General features: G+C 32.1%; 2 protein-coding genes across 5 annotated transcripts in view; one reads left to right on the top strand and one right to left on the bottom strand.

The window, feature by feature from the left end:
* Positions 1-16,170, top strand: part of GIGYF2 (GRB10 interacting GYF protein 2) — a 103,413-nt gene that overhangs the window by 49,685 nt on the left and 37,558 nt on the right. The window lies entirely within an intron of this gene.
* Positions 191-2,260, bottom strand: KCNJ13 (potassium inwardly rectifying channel subfamily J member 13). Its single transcript, XM_058186971.1, has 2 exons — positions 1,783-2,260; positions 191-946 (listed from the first exon to the last, which is right to left on the bottom strand). Exons 1-2 carry the CDS (start codon positions 2,258-2,260, stop codon positions 327-329), a joined length of 1,098 nt encoding a protein of 365 aa, XP_058042954.1. The 3' UTR covers positions 191-326.

Below are 16,170 nucleotides of genomic sequence, written 5' to 3'. Positions count from 1 at the left end.
TTTAATTAAATTCCTTGAACAGCTCTCTGAATTTACAGTCTTCTATTTTAGGTCAGTGCAGTTTTAATCATAGTCCATTGAATCTGGCAGGAAGTGGTTTTTTGTTTTTTTAAGGATTTGTGCAATGGTTTTTGTCCCTGACTTTTTTGTGCAGTTCTTAGTGGCTCATCCAGTACAATGGATAATATGCTCTTTATTCTGCACGTTGTTCTGAAGTCGAAGGTACTCCTATAATAAAACAAATATAAGAAACTAGAGAGGATAAAGACAGCATTGATGTGATAGTGGCATTTCGTTGTGTTCAAAAAGTGGCACACATTCAGAGTTCATTCTGTCATCTGTGTCTCACAGATTTGGAAGCTATCAATATGTTGTCCATTGATGCGAATCTCCATTTCAGTCCTTTTTGAACTTTTAGTGTCTGTTGCTGGAAGTTCTGGGATTGTTTTATCAAAATTTTCCATTTTGATTTGATACTCCCCTTTGGCACCACGAGCGAGCATAGAGGCAAAGTGGTGATGTAATACAATCTCTGACGGGAGATAGGATGTCCTCCTTTGACATGTTTCCCCTGTGCCCTCTTGGGTGGCTGAAAGGAAGACTACTAGCTCAAAGTGATGATGAGCCTCCCTTTGTAAAAGAATGGCTAGAGGACTTGATGGTGTAATAGAATGGTAATATGTCAAGGGAAAAATAAAAAATGGGCACTCTTCAGAAGTTATGCTATCCAAATGAAAATCCACAGTAGTTTGATGCAGTTGACCAGTTTCACGTTCTTCATAAAGAACTGCAGAGATCCGAACACTGGTGAGTGGACTTGGGCGAGTATTAGCCACTTGGAACATTAAGTATGGCTTTCCTTCTTTGTGTGTAACCACTGCAAGATAAGTGAACCGGATGGATAGAGCTCGATTCTTTGGTCGGGCAATTTTTGCTACAAATGCACCTAGATAAAAAGAGAATTTAAATATAGATCATGCATGTAGATGTAATTTTTTTTGTGCCAGTTGATACAAATGAAGCACAAATAAGTATATCACATTATTTGAAGCAGAATAATATAAACGAATGTCAATTTTAAACATTGTTTAAAATATAAGTTAATATTTATTTTTAGGACAAGAGCTATTATTTCCTATGATGTAATATTTCAAGCTAATATTTGTATCGTCTCTCAATAGATTTGTGTTGCAATAAATTTTATTATGGTAAACCAGTTTTTAGTTATTGGTAATATGAAAATGTTATTTTTCTATTCATTGTTTCATTTTACATTATTATAAATAAATTTGTATATTTACAATGAATATATGTATAATAGAAAATTACAGATACTGACCAAAAATATATATAGCTATGCAATAGAATTTATAGAAGGATGCTTATCTCTATTGTATTTAACCCTCTATACTGGGTTAAAACCCCTCAAATGACCATCTTTTTAGATTAAAAAAAAGATGTACTAAGCATATTTACAGAGAAATGTCTTATTGAACTAAGTAGGATTTACTTTGTTTGTACAGCTGCTTTGCATCTTGTTAGTTTAAAACCATTTAATTCTGTGGGGGCGGACCCCATCTGTACAATAGATAACACTGCTAATTTAAAATCCTTTGTACTATTATTTTACTAACATAAAATGGAAATATAGCATGTCAAGCTGTTCTGAAAATAATTTTTAATAGTCAGCAGCACAGACTTTTCCTTCTTTCTCTTTTCTAACTTCACGACAGAATTTTCATATAAACCACATCGTTGAAACACTTAGTAACATCTATTTACCTGTGATAAAAGCTTCCAGCATTAGACCCAGTACCATTTGAATAGCAAGTAGAGCAATTGCACTTGGACAGTCTCCACTTGGGAACATTGTGCCATAACCGATTGTGAGCTGTGTTTCCAGTGAAAAGGAAAAAGCAGCTGTAAAGCTAGTGATGTACTTTACACAAATCGTATGGTTTTCAGGTGGGGCATCATGATCAATCTCCAGATCCCCATTCATTTCAGCTAAGAAGTACCAGAGAATTGCAAAAACAAGCCAATGGAGGACAAAAGAAGCCGAAAATACCAACATCATCCATCTCCAGCGCATATCCATTAGTATTCCCCAAGCGTCTTTTAAGTATGCAATTCCTTTTCCTTGGGCACCATCCATCTGGAGCGTGCTATGCCCATCTTTAGTGACCATCCTTGGGTACCGTTGAGTCAGCAGAGGAGAACTAGGTTTGGTATTGTTGCCTTCTATCGCTTCTGTCCTCATCTTCTGAAAATGAAAAGTAAAAAACTGTGGGACACTTGTTTATCTATTCACATGATGATCAGAGATTCTGACATATTGGCAGTGGACTAGATGCCACATGCAGCTAGCCAAGGAAGTTTTAAAACATGCACTTCTGAGAAAATTAATTTTGGAGAGCCAGGTTAGTCACGATGGAATAATTGTTACCTTAAAAAACAAAACAAAACCCTAAATGTCAGATGACTTTTTCAGACTTCAATTTAGAAATGTTAGCCAATTTAGATTTTCTTGTGTGTTTAAAAGTTTAGTTCTAAAGTAGAAAAGGAGCATTGCAAGTGTTCATCATCTGAATTAAATAATGTGTTTATGAAACATTCTATAATAGCTATTTGTAATATAAATTCTGTTCTTTTGGTGGCAATCTTAAGGCTGTCATATCACACCTGTTGCATAAAATTTCCCTCACAAATTTCTGTGAGTTTCTGTCTACATTTTCACGGCTTCCAACCATGGTATTCTTATTGTCTAGAATTGTGGTACCTGGGATGTAGCCTCTTCTGCTGAACATACTCAGGCCACTGCTGATGTAAAGCTGTATTAAAAAGGGGACAGAGAATAATACGGAAAATATTATGCAATTATATAAACTATTAAGAAGTCCTGAGGAAAAAAATGCCAATGCTAAATTCCAAATTTGTCAAAGAGAAACAGAAATGAGGCTTCTCTTATATATGTATGTATGTATTTAATGTTTAGTCTGGTTTTCAAAGCAAATTCATTCATATGGGACCTATAGATGTTAAACGTAATTTTCTATGGCATAAGCTCATTCATATTTTTAAAAGGAGCTCATATAATTTCAGAAATATAAGAAATATCCAGTCATGGTTTCTTGTTGTTAGAGACTTTGGAATAAACATTGCTTCCATGTTGTCATCAGTTGTTCTTTACGTGAATGACATGTATGCATGAGAAGGCCATGTAAATAAATAGTGTGTGGTAGTTAGACACAGTGCAGTGTATAGATTTTGCTTGTGCTCCAGGTATCTTAACTCAAAATTGGAGGTTTTGGTGAGGCTAAACTAAATATTTTTAGAAATACTTAGTACCCTGTAAATCATATTATTTTGCTTCCCCATGATTACTTCTTTTGAAATATAATTATGTTTAATATTTTGCTCTTTATTTCCCTCTGCAGTGCTAAACTAATCTAGAAGCACCCATCAATTGTCCTTTCCTTTTATTCTTTAATTTAAAGAATGGAATAGCTTGTTATAAACTTAAGCTGAACATAGTTCATTTAACATGTTCATATTTTAAAACTGCTTTAAACATGAAATATTTTATGTTCAGTATATCTAAATTATATTTTAATCTTATATAGAGGCATAATGTGATCACTAATAGATTTAAACATATTTTTATCAATCTTATGAGGAAATTATGAAAACTAATTCCACTATATACAAACACATTCTTAAAGATAGGGAATAAAGTCCAGAAACTATGCAAAATATAAAGTTGTTTAGATCCCATTAATGCCTCATATTGTCATACAGTGCTTTTGAAGTCTGACCTGCAAGAATCACAAAAAAAGTTTGTTTTACATGAGTGGCAAAGAAGATTAAAAAATCTGGAATATGTATTTTAAAAACTGGAATATGTATCCATAAAAGTCAGTGGTCTATAGCTGGAAATATTGAAGGCAAAACCATGCCTAATCTGATGGGACAATGAAAATAATAGCAGCAATATTTACTTGTTTGCATATTAATACAGTACCTTAGAGACTGTTATCTTTACAACAACTATATAAAATAAATCAGCATTATTACTTCTATATTACAGGTAAGGGCTCTGCATATGTAGCGAAAGCAAGATTAACAAGTTATACAATTCACAGCACAGTACCTTTATATATTATGCTATAGTAGTAGTGCAGAAAAACTGTGCCTCAATTTCATCCGAGGAAAAGTTATGTCCCTTGATTTAAAAAGTCTTTTTCTATTCAGAAATGGTATGAATTTCAAAGTGTTTTAAAATGTTAACCCTAATTTAACTTTAATGTTAATTTTTATGCATTGTTTTAATTATCAGTTATATTGTATACTGGGCAGAGCTCTTCTGTTAGGGAGATACTTGGTTTAGATATATGAAATATAAACAAATAAATAAATAGCTTATTTATATGAAATATGAGTTTATATAGTTTTAAAATTGTAATATGGAAAACTTCAATGAACTAAATAAGCCATCTCCATCACAAATAAAGAACAATCTCTACAGAGTGTGTATTGTATTACAATGGATGGATCTAGCTAAGGCCAGTAGGCCTCTTGTGCTTTTTGTGATAAGTGTTTGTAATTTTACATCTGAAATTCATCAATTATATTTTAAATTACACCTCTGAATATCACTTTATCTATTAAAATTTGGATCCTTCCTTCCTTAGTAAATGTATGTTCTGCTTTTTTTAGTAGCTAGTGATGGAGAGAAAATGAAACTAGTAAAAACCCATTTTGAAACTAAGGCAAGTCATTAAATTATTAAAATGTGCAGTTTTGTTACTAAATTCACATTGAGTTCAGTCTAGCTATCATAAATGTAGAGAAATTAACATAATGAAATTTCCAAGATTTTGGTTTCTTTATCTAGCAGACATGGTAGGCCAAACGTGGATAATGCAGATTCACACAGTGTGAATTTTCAGCAGACCAGTAAACTGCTTCTATACAAGTCATTTTGTAGGATATGTAGGTACAAAACAGGGTCCCTACTAAAATAAATGTTAGTATACTAACATGTTTTCATTAACTCCTAGGAATAGTTAAGTGAACTGTGATATTTTAGTGGTCCTGTGCTCAGAAGTGAACAAGGAGTTCTAACATTCACTTGTGTCCCTTTATTTTTGATATGTGCTTAATTTAAGAGGATAATTTTAACTGCACTTTTACACTTGTGAAAGTAATTCTCAAAATTCTATATAATCTTTCACTCATCTGTTATACAGATTTACAAAACTGCTATTTTTATTCCTGTCCTAAAAAAACCAGTTTTTTTCATCATTTTCACTTGCCAGACAGTTGATACTTTCTTTGAAACATCCTACCATCATCTTACGTTCTTAGTTGTGGAGTAGATATGTAACTGGGTTTTTTTGGTCTTTGTTTTGTTATATACGTATTGACTTTAAATGACACTGCCAGTTTTTAAATTATGCATTCAGTTTGGACATTCCTCACAATATTCTTCACAGTTTTTATATCATTGTGTATAATAAAGCATTGTCCACAAACGCTTATCTTTTTGACACATTTGGAATTTTGAGAATTGACCATAAGCACTTGTATAAATGGCTACATTTTCTTTTTACAAAATGGCTGATATGGTACCATTCATCTCATGTATTATAATAGTTTTTTTTTGTTTTTGTTTTTGTTTACATTTATACCCCGCCCTTCTCCGAAGACTCAGGGCGGCTTACAATGTATAAGGCAATAGTCTCATTCTATTTGTATATTTTTTTACAAAGTCAACTTATTGCCCCCCCAACAATCTGGGTCCTCATTTTACCTACCTTATAAAGGGTGGAAGGCTGAGTCAACCTTGGGCCGGGCTCGAACCTGCAGTAATTGCAGGCTCTGTGTTCTAATAACAGGCTTCTCTACTGCCTGAGCTATCCCGGCCCAGTGGAGGTTGTTTTTGTTTTGCAGTATACCAGTTTTGAATTTAAGGTTTTCAAGGAAAAAAACTAGGACCCTAATCCTAAAGACATTGAGCATTTATTGTGTACTGGTTCCAAATTGCCTCTTTAAGTTAATTATTCCCAATACAGATTCTTAGGAACCACCTGAGTATTTCCTTCACTGTTTAAATTACATATTCCTCCTTTATTTTTCAATATTGAATAATCTTCACCCATTGTTTCCTGTACAATAAGTGCCATTCAGCAGGAACATCCAAAACTAGAGGAGACTTTTCATCAGTAAGGAGGCTGTAGGTAGAGTTTTAAGTAAAGAAGGCAGTTTCCAGTAGTCCCATTATGCATAGTGATCTGAATTCAAGCTATGATCTGCTGGAAGCAAATGTTACACTTCTGTCTTTTTTTGAGTTAAAAGCTCAATGTTCAGAACATTTTCACATATAACCAAATGCTAAACATTTATGGTTCTATAAATAGAACAAAAAAGAATTTCAAAATAGAATAATTGAATGCCATCTCTTGTCATTAACTCTGTTTTCTATTCTGACTTCTACTTTAATTGGGAGAAAGCAATTTTGAATTTTGCATAAATACACAAAAACTGGATATGTCAACAAACTATAATGTATAGTAGTTAAAATGGAGTCCAGAAAACTGAAGCAAAAATAATGGATCATATTTTACTGATGCAGCTAAATAAGCTTAGATAATTCAGAATCAGAGCACAGCATGTGAAATTATGTTTTCCTTAGCATGTAACAGTCCATTTTATCCCTCAAAATGTTTTTCTATCTTCAAAATGTTAGTTGCTTTAATAATAATATTTTCAGTATTTATAGTAGTTCCAGCTTAACTCTTATATTGAGGTGCTTACCAGAATATTACATTGTACCTTAAGTAATGAATTTATTATTTATCAAAAATACTGTTGGCTGATCTGAAGAAAGTGATATTTTAATCTGTTACTGGAAGAATATTACACTGTATTCTTGATTCATCATTCTTAACAAAAGAGAAATCCTTAGTGCAAACTTTGCATATCTTTCAAACAAGCTTTTGGACAGTCTGGATCAGGTACTTGATGAAATTGACAGAACATGTCCTTATGAAGTTATAAAATAAGAACAAGTTGCAATGGATGCAACTAATGGAACTAATTTAAAGAGAGATAACTGGTTCTGATGGATGACTTATTCCTTAAAGGAGATGAAAATATATTAAATCAGAAAATTGATTTAGGATAAATTTTACTTAGGGATCAAGAGAAATCTGTTAAAGTTCTAAAGCCTTGAAATATAAATAAGCAACAAACTATTTTCAAAAATGCCCATTATTTGAAGAGGTCAAAGAATTTTTTTTTTCAAATTTAAATTTAATTCTTTTTTAAAATAGGAGGATTTATAAGGTGGGTTTTGGCCTTGTTTGACCAGGGTTAAAAGAGGAAAAAAGTTATATCTGGTGGCCCTTATTGGACTTTTGCTGGTAAAAATTGATTTATGTAGCATTTTGATTTTGTTTTCCTTACTTAAGATATGAGCTATGGCCGAAGAAGAGTAATTTTTTTCTTTTTTCCTTTTTCCCCCCTTTTAACCCACATTTGTATTTTTTGTTTGTTTGTAATTTTTGTACTTCGTATTGACTTTTATTTGTTACATGTGTAATTCTTAATAAAATTGGTTTGAAAAAACATATTTACAAAAAGTAGTTAAAATTATAGCTTTGGACTGGAGTTTTACTACAAAGTTCTAAGGTTATAGAAATACTATTTATTAATGGCCTGTCATGTTATACTGAATATAAGTTGCATGTAAATATGTAAATTGTATGTAATGCATAATACTGTACATTTTCACTTAAAATTAAATTTAAAAGTAAATTTGATATATGACACTGTCATTTCCCCCACCTTCCACTACCCACTCCATAATAAAACTTACTGATATTACACATGGCTCATGGAGTAAGCAAGAGTTCTGTCCACTCCCATTGTCACCCCCTTTACCATTCCTGATGTTGCTCAGCTATTAATAAATATTGCATGTGTTAAATAATCTTGCTTAATAAAACCAGAAATTAGCATCTATGCACAAATTGTTAGTGAACTTCCTAGAATTATATATCACATTTTGAATTATTTGTGGTATATATATATAGGGTGGTAATTTATAAAGTACATGAGCCATGACAGGTAAAGTAGATGTAGGCATAAGTTCATCTTGAAGTTAAATCTTCAAATCTATGCTGTTGTTGTTTTATACCAATGGTATTGACTTGTGCTTTATTCCTCAAAAGTTTTTCCAATATTTCAATTCATTGTGGTCTCCTATCCAAATAATAACTAGGACTAATGTCACTAAGCTTCAGAGCACAGACAAGTTCAGCTAGATTCTTCTCCTACTGAGATGGAATTAATCTAATTTGGTGCAAATTGACACCAAGTGAATCTATTAGTGTACAGATTTAAAAGGTAAATAAGATACATTCAGATGTCATTAGTCTTACATGGTATATTTCTCATTGACTTTATCTTTTTAATTATTTGTTGTGTTGAATAAACTCTTGAGAATAGTAAAGCAGAAAATAAGACCCTTCATATGTTTAGAAAATAAATAACTTCTAAATAGCCTGGAAAATGTAGTCTGCACAACTCTAAAATTCTAGATTAAATAAAAATGTAAGATATCCTTTTTATATAAAAAGGTAAGCAAATTTACAAATTCAACAGTATAACCGGTATTATACCAATCTTTTACCATCAGATTTAAAACAACTACATACAACTTCACCCAATTTTAAAACATTTTTTTACTCCAAAGGCTGTAATTTCCCCCCCAGAAAATGTTGCTATGCAGAATTAAAATATGTGCAATGTTAATTTGTCTTGTTTTGACTATGTTTCTTCTAGAAACTGATTGTTTTGTGTGAGCAAGTAAGTTTAATATATATTCAGTGTTGTTTAAACATCAATATGTAAATTCTGTAAATGTACATGTAAAATGTACGGATGATCTATATAGATCATCTGTGAACTGAATGATAAAATTCTGAAGATTTATTTTTAAAGTTTTCTATCAGCAGATTGGCATGAGATATTTCAAATCAATAATATGAGGTCATTTGAATAGCCAAAGAAAAATTAATTTAAATCTGCATCACATCTTCCACCTTTTTCCATTCAGTAGAGTAGAAGATAATATGTGATTAAAAAAAACATCTTCCAAAGTCACTTAAATTATTATTGATCGTTGAAAATAAAAAATATAGCAAAGATTTAGGGAAAAATTGAACAATTTTTCTTGTGCTAAGTTAATTTCTTCAAGACATGTTGAAATTCAAATAAAAATGTAAAGATTCCCAGTCCTTTGGAGATAAACTTCACTGGGTAGAGCTTGAAATTTAATTATTAAATACTATTATATTATATAAAATTCTAGCTTTTCTGAAAATCACATTTCTAATATGCAATCACATAATTGTTAAATGTGTTTGTATTTCTTATTTAAGAACTATACACTTTACATCTTACCATAAAAGAATACTCACATGGCTATAGATTTCACTGGCAATTTTATCATATAATGTCAATTTAATTCAGGCAATCAATTTTGATAACTTCCCAGCTTTATACTTTGGTAGAACTGGAAAGCTATGTTTTATCCTAATGTTTCTATCAATAGACATGACTTGCAGGAAAAAAATTCTTTATAGGCTTTGATTCAGGAAATTATTAAATATTGTAAGTTTTCCTTTGGAAAAATTAAAACAGAACTGAAAATCTTAATATGCTTTGTTAGCATTCTGTACTTACCCGTGTCTTTGTAGCTTTTATCTGTGTGGCAGGGAAAGGGAGAAAGGTGGGTATCTTGAATATGGAATATGCACCAAGATCTTGTATCTGTCTGTATACAGTGGTCCAAAAGGAAGGAAGAAAAAAAAAACCAGTTTTTCTAGTTTGGAAGGATATTTGTTCAGAATGGGCTTACAGATCTCATTCCACAGTATATAATGTGGGGGGTTGGTTTTCATATGAAGCTGATTTGATTGGTCATTTCATCTGCAGGGGGGCCAATTAGCTGTGGTCATGTGGAAAAGAATGCTGATTTGTTAGAACTTTCTTTACCCAACAATAACCTAGCTGCTATGGAGAAATGCACAAGACCTTACTTGGAGAAAGGGGTGCATTTTTTTCTCTTAATCAGGATGGGGCTTTTAGGTTTGCATAATCTTACTTAAAGCTTTACTTGCTGGTTCAAAGGAATGACATTCCTCAGAATTGTTTTCCATTCATTTTCTTGAGGTGCTGTTCATAAAGTTCACGGTACTAAAAATATTTTCTTCCAAACAAAGGCAGGCAGGTGAAGATGTACTTTCCGTTTCACTTTCTTCCTTTTAATTTTTTTTATCTTAGAGCTGGAAATGTCCTTTATCTTAGACTTGGGAAATAATATCATTTGTAGATTGATACATATTTGTTACTTTTAAATAGTTCGTAACCAAATATTCAAGATTTAGTATCATATCGTTCTATATTTTGCTCCTTAAGTCAACTTTGTTCATAAGATTGTCTTTACTGGATATAATAGAAAAGTATTATGATGGAACATAATAGCTATAACCAAAATGAAGCACAATTTCACAGTGAATAAATCTATGGCATTCAGACTTTATACTGTGGAATTAGTGTGGAGTAATCTGATTAGTAAAAAAAAATAGTTCAGATGAGGCCCACAATGGCCGCTTTCTAGAAACATTTACAAGATTTGTTGAGATATTTTTATATAGTATTTAGTATTTGTGATATCTGGAAATAGTTAAGTCTAATTAATTAGTGACTAGTAAAGAAATTGCTACAATGAGGTTCCTATCAATCTAGAACTACTTATATGATCCGTCAGTAGTTTTATAATGCATTGCACATTTTTCTTTAGTTAGTTGCTGATGTAGGGACTTTGATCGAACGTCAGACCTAAGAGGATCTGAGAAACAAAGACTGTGATTGTTTGTAGTAAAACTACGGAAGACCCGCTGTGAAAATTATTAATGTAGACCAATATAATGCTACTTAGAAACCGAAAATCTCTCTCATGTATTTCCTTTAAAAATCCACAAAATATAAATCATTAATTCTTTGTTTCATTAGTAGAAAATGCGTTAATACATGTTGAGGCATAGCACTATAAAACTGAGGCAGGCACAATAACTTTTGTATATACTAGGACCAGTAGATAGTTTTTATTCAAGCATATGGAACTACAAAAGATTTTCTTCCCTAACTTTTCAATATATATGTTTTTTCCTTACATATGTCCTTAACAATTAGTTCCATACAGTAATAGCTTTAATCCAGTTTGAGAGATACCGTGAAATGTTGATCTGTATATGTGGTAGGGCTTGGCTATTGTGCAAGGTATGAAAGTTGTTTAGAATTAGATTATACTATGGGACAACCCCCACTCCCCATAATTCTATGGAAAAGCATGTATATTTGAAAAGTTGTGATTATCTTTTCAGGGACAGAAATGAACAAAGCTGGTATATATGTTAAAATGTGGTTGAATGCACTTCAGAAATTATAGTTAAAGTAATTATAATTGTATGCATGGATTCATAGATATACAGTATAATTTTCCCATAAAAAAACCCTTCCACAATTTTACAGCTTTTTGTTGTTTGTATATTTCCTTGGATTAATGCTATTTATTATCTTAAATTAAGAAAATTCTCAGGAAACCCATCCTCCTCGTTACGATAGTGGAAAACAGAATGGGTGTTTATATATCTTATAGAAAGATAGTTGACACTGTTATTTGCTTATCCTAGTTTTTTTTAACCTTCAATAAACAAGTTCTCAAAGGTTTGTATTCCAAAATACAACACTTTGAAGTTGGTCCTTTTAAAACTTCAAATTACATAGCTGTAGACTTTGTTGGCTGGATGTCTTTGTTGTATCTGAACTTTTCCATAAACACCATCACAGGCTTTGGGTCAGACATGGAATGCAGGTGCCCTTTAACTGCTCCTTCTCCTCAGGAAGTCCAGTCAATTAGTTTGAGGCAAAGTCACAGATCTTTTTCTCTTTTCTTTTCATCCTGGGAAATCATGGCGAAACACCAACCACATGCCAAGGAATCTAAGCCCAATAAAATGAATATACTAGCAATATAAAATTCATGGATGTTTACAGAAATTTAAGTACATATATTTAAAGTTAATTAGTCACAGATATTCTTGGCCTCCAATTTTTTAAAAACTTTACAGCATAATACATCTGAATCTTATTAAATAGATTTTGAAAAATTTCATCCATATTAATTTTTATAAAAGCTTTTTTATTAAACAAGTTTTTAATAAAGCTTCTATACTGTTGATGGACAAATTTGTATTGCTATACAATTAAGAGTCATATATTCCAGCCATATCCATTTTTATTCAGAAGAAAATTACAGTAAATTTAATTGACTTACTGTTTAGTGCTTTAGTTATAAATATGGGTATGCTAAGCCCACCCCAAATTTCTTTTAAATTTAATGAAATGTGATTAACTGAATAAGATGGCACTGACGCTTTCCCTAAATGTTATACTCTGCTGAATTTGGACAGAAGTAAAATAACAGAATTTATACAAATGAGCACAAATACCCATATTTTTATAGGATAAGCAATATTGTGGAAAGGAAACTCAGAAATTAAAGTCTTGAAATAAGTAAAAGAAATATATAAATAACTGAAAGTAGTTAATATAAACACCATTTATTTTATCCTTCTGTACCTTTCTGTTTTTGAAAACTACCCTTGTTTCCTACATAGCCCAAAATTGCCTCATTTTGTTCTTCAAAATCATCACTGGTTTGTTTTTTTTAAAGATGTCATTGGCTCCATCCAACCAATGCAGCTTCATTTCATTATCTGTTCAATCTAATCATTCTTCCTTTGTATATTTGTTTTGCAGCTGCATTTATTCATTTCTTTCTGTATCAACCCACCTCGATATACTGTTTTCATATTTGACGTTCATTTTTATTCACAGCACATTCATTCAGCACTTATTAATCCTGTTTCCTCTTATTTTATCACTCATAGTTCCTAAGTACCTTGTTTTCATTTTTTTTTGTCTCTTCTGAGCAGTTCTCAGTTCTTTTACACAATAGTTTTTACTTTTATATTAATTTCTTGCAACAATCTATGCTATCCTGTTATCTTTCTGTTAGCATTTGTAAGTATCAAAATTTCTCCCCATCTTTAGCAAACATTCTACCAAGGCAGGAAGTATTTATCCATCATTTATCCTTCATTGCAATATTTTTATAACTTATAATATAGAGGAAAGAAAAATACTAATCACAGAGCCATGCCATCACATGTATCTTCACATTCTCAAACAATGTATTTGTAACATTTTCACAAATGTTTCTTGTATGTGCATCCTTAAGTACATTACTCCTTAGTCAATATTGAACTATTTGCTAACTATTCCATTCCCATAAAAATTTTAGTTCAGTTATAAACGGATCCTACCATATTTATCAACCAACGTTGTGCAAAATTTTCTATAATTCAACTTATTTACTTTTTCATATACTTTCTCTAAATAAAAAAAAAATTCATGCATTCATTTTTCAGTGACCCGTTGTGTACCAGCTGCTTAGCATAAAATTGGCATTGGCGCTTTTCAAATGTTGCTCATTATCACATTTTATATCCTTTTAATCAGAATTCTGCCAATACCCTTTCTTATACTTCTATTCTACTCAGAGAATAATATTCTTCCAGTCATGAGGCAGAGCTGCAGCCTTCATAGATATATTGAACAAATCACATAACTAATTCTCAAGCAAACCACATCCATATTTTAACATGTCTTTCTAGTAATGCCATCTGCAAATGTAGCCTTACTATTTTTCAACATTTAAGGCTTTTTGTTCATCCAGTTTTTTCAACATTAACTTTTCTAGTGTTCATTTCAATTCAGTTCAACTCTACAAGATACCTCTGATCAAGTTTCTAAAATGTTTATTCCAACATTCCCTCTCTTTGGCTTCAATCCAAATCATTTCATCACTTTTATTTTTAATTCCATTCACTCCAGGGTTCTCCTTGTTTAGTCCTTTTCACCTATTTTCAAACGAATTTTATTTCTATCAAAATCCCTCTGCATTTTCTTTGCTCCTCTTAACCATCTCATGCCCTTCTTGAATGCAACTATCTTGCATTGCACTTGTCTTTTTCATTATTATTTGCAGCAATCATTCTCTCATACACATTTTTCTCATTCATGGTCTCTTTTGTTTCCTCATTTTATCAACTATCCTTTTTCATATTTTTCAGTAGTACACATCTGTGGTACTCTATGTTATTTAGACATTATACTCTTCATTTATTGCAAGTGCATGTACAATATGCCATAAGATAGATAGATAGATGATAGATAGATAGATAGATAGATAGATAGATAGATAGATAGATAGATAGATAGTAGATAGATAGATAGATAGATAGATAGATAGATAGATAGATAGATAGATAGATGTGGCACTCTATTATTGTATTTGTTTGTACCTGCCTTCTTTTTTATTATTATTATTATGACAGTATACATAGCAAACGAGATAACTATGCTGGATTTCGTATCACAGATCACTAGTCGAACACTTCCCAAGCGTTTAGGACAGTGTGATGTATCGGCGAATTATGCGAGCAGATCCCAGTAAGCCTTCTGCAGCTGACCAATGGTGAGCTTGTCAGCGCCAATTGCTTTTAAGTGCTTGCCTAGATCTTTAGGCACAGCTCCCAGTGTCCCGAGTACCACTGGAACCACCTGCACTGGTTTATGCCAGAGTCTCTGCAATTCGATTCTCAAATCTTGATATCTGGTGACTTTTTCAAGTTGTTTCTCATCGATTCTGCTGTCACCAGGTATAGCAATGTCGACTATCCACACTTTTTTCTTTTCCACAATCGTGATATCCGGGGTATTGTGTTCCAAAACTTTATCAGTCTCTATTCGGAAATCCTACAGTAGTTTTGCATGCTCATTTTCAGTCACTTTTTTAGGCTTATGATCCCACCAGTGCTACAGGTAGATGGTAGTTGTAACACAAGTTCCAGTGGACCGTCTGAGCAACTGTGTTGTGATGTTGTTTGTAGTCTGTCTGAGCTATTGTCTTCCAATAGCTCAGTATGTGATCAATGGTTTCATCCGCTTCTTTGCAGTGTCTGCATTTGGGATCATCAGCAGATTTTTCTATTCTGGCTTTGATTACATTTGTTCTAATGGCTTGTTCTTGGGCCGCAAGAATCAGGCCCTCTGTTTCTTTCTTCAATGTTCCGTTGGTCAGCCATAACCAGGTCTTTTCCTTATCTATTTTTCCTTGGATCTTTCCAAGGAACTGTCCATGCAGTGCTTTGTTACACCAGCTGTCAGCTCGAGTTTGCACTATTATTATTATTATTATTATTATTATTATTATTATTATTATTATTATTATTTTATTTACACAAAATGACAGTATACACAGCAAACGAGATAACTATGCTGGATTTCATATCACAGATCACAACAACAACAACAGTAATAATAATAAAAAATTACTGAAGGTGGTGAACCTATCCAACACACCTTCCTCCTCCTATTGTCCTCACAACAATTGTGTGAGGTGGGTTGTCTTCACTTTGCTCCAAGGAGCTTCCATGTTCACATTTTGTACATCTGCTTTCCATTTATTCTCTTGGAAGATTAATCAGCATTGTAATACTTTTTCAAATAGGCCCCATGTTGTCGCTTTCTGCAGTCATAGTACTTTCACAGTCACTTATTTCCATTTCTTTCATGTCTATTTTTCTGCATGATCTCTACTCCCGAAAGATATTCAAAATCTCATGACTCTTGTATCTTTCACTAAATAGTAATTATAAATGATTAAACATGGTTTAAGATTTATATTTTTGACATGTATTTCCATAAAGAGACATACTTAAATCCTATATTAGAAACTGATCTTTTTCTAAGCAGATATTACCCAAACAGTTACTTCCATTCATTCTTCTTTTTTGTATCTTTTCTTTTGTTCCAAGTGCCCTTATGTTACTTAGCTAAATCATTACTTTCCTAGTGAACCACATTTTTAGAAGGTTATACAGTACAATTCTCACAAACTCATTTCTATTCCATCCATTATCAGCATTCACTGGAGCATAATATGCAACTCTCTCCAATGGATTCCTACTTCAA

The sequence above is a fragment of the Ahaetulla prasina genome, chromosome 6 (assembly GCF_028640845.1).
Source record: "Ahaetulla prasina isolate Xishuangbanna chromosome 6, ASM2864084v1, whole genome shotgun sequence".
In the NCBI taxonomy this organism is placed as follows: domain Eukaryota; kingdom Metazoa; phylum Chordata; class Lepidosauria; order Squamata; family Colubridae; genus Ahaetulla; species Ahaetulla prasina.
The sequence above is the reverse complement of the archived record's forward strand: the minus strand, read 5'-3'. Positions and strand labels throughout refer to the sequence as shown.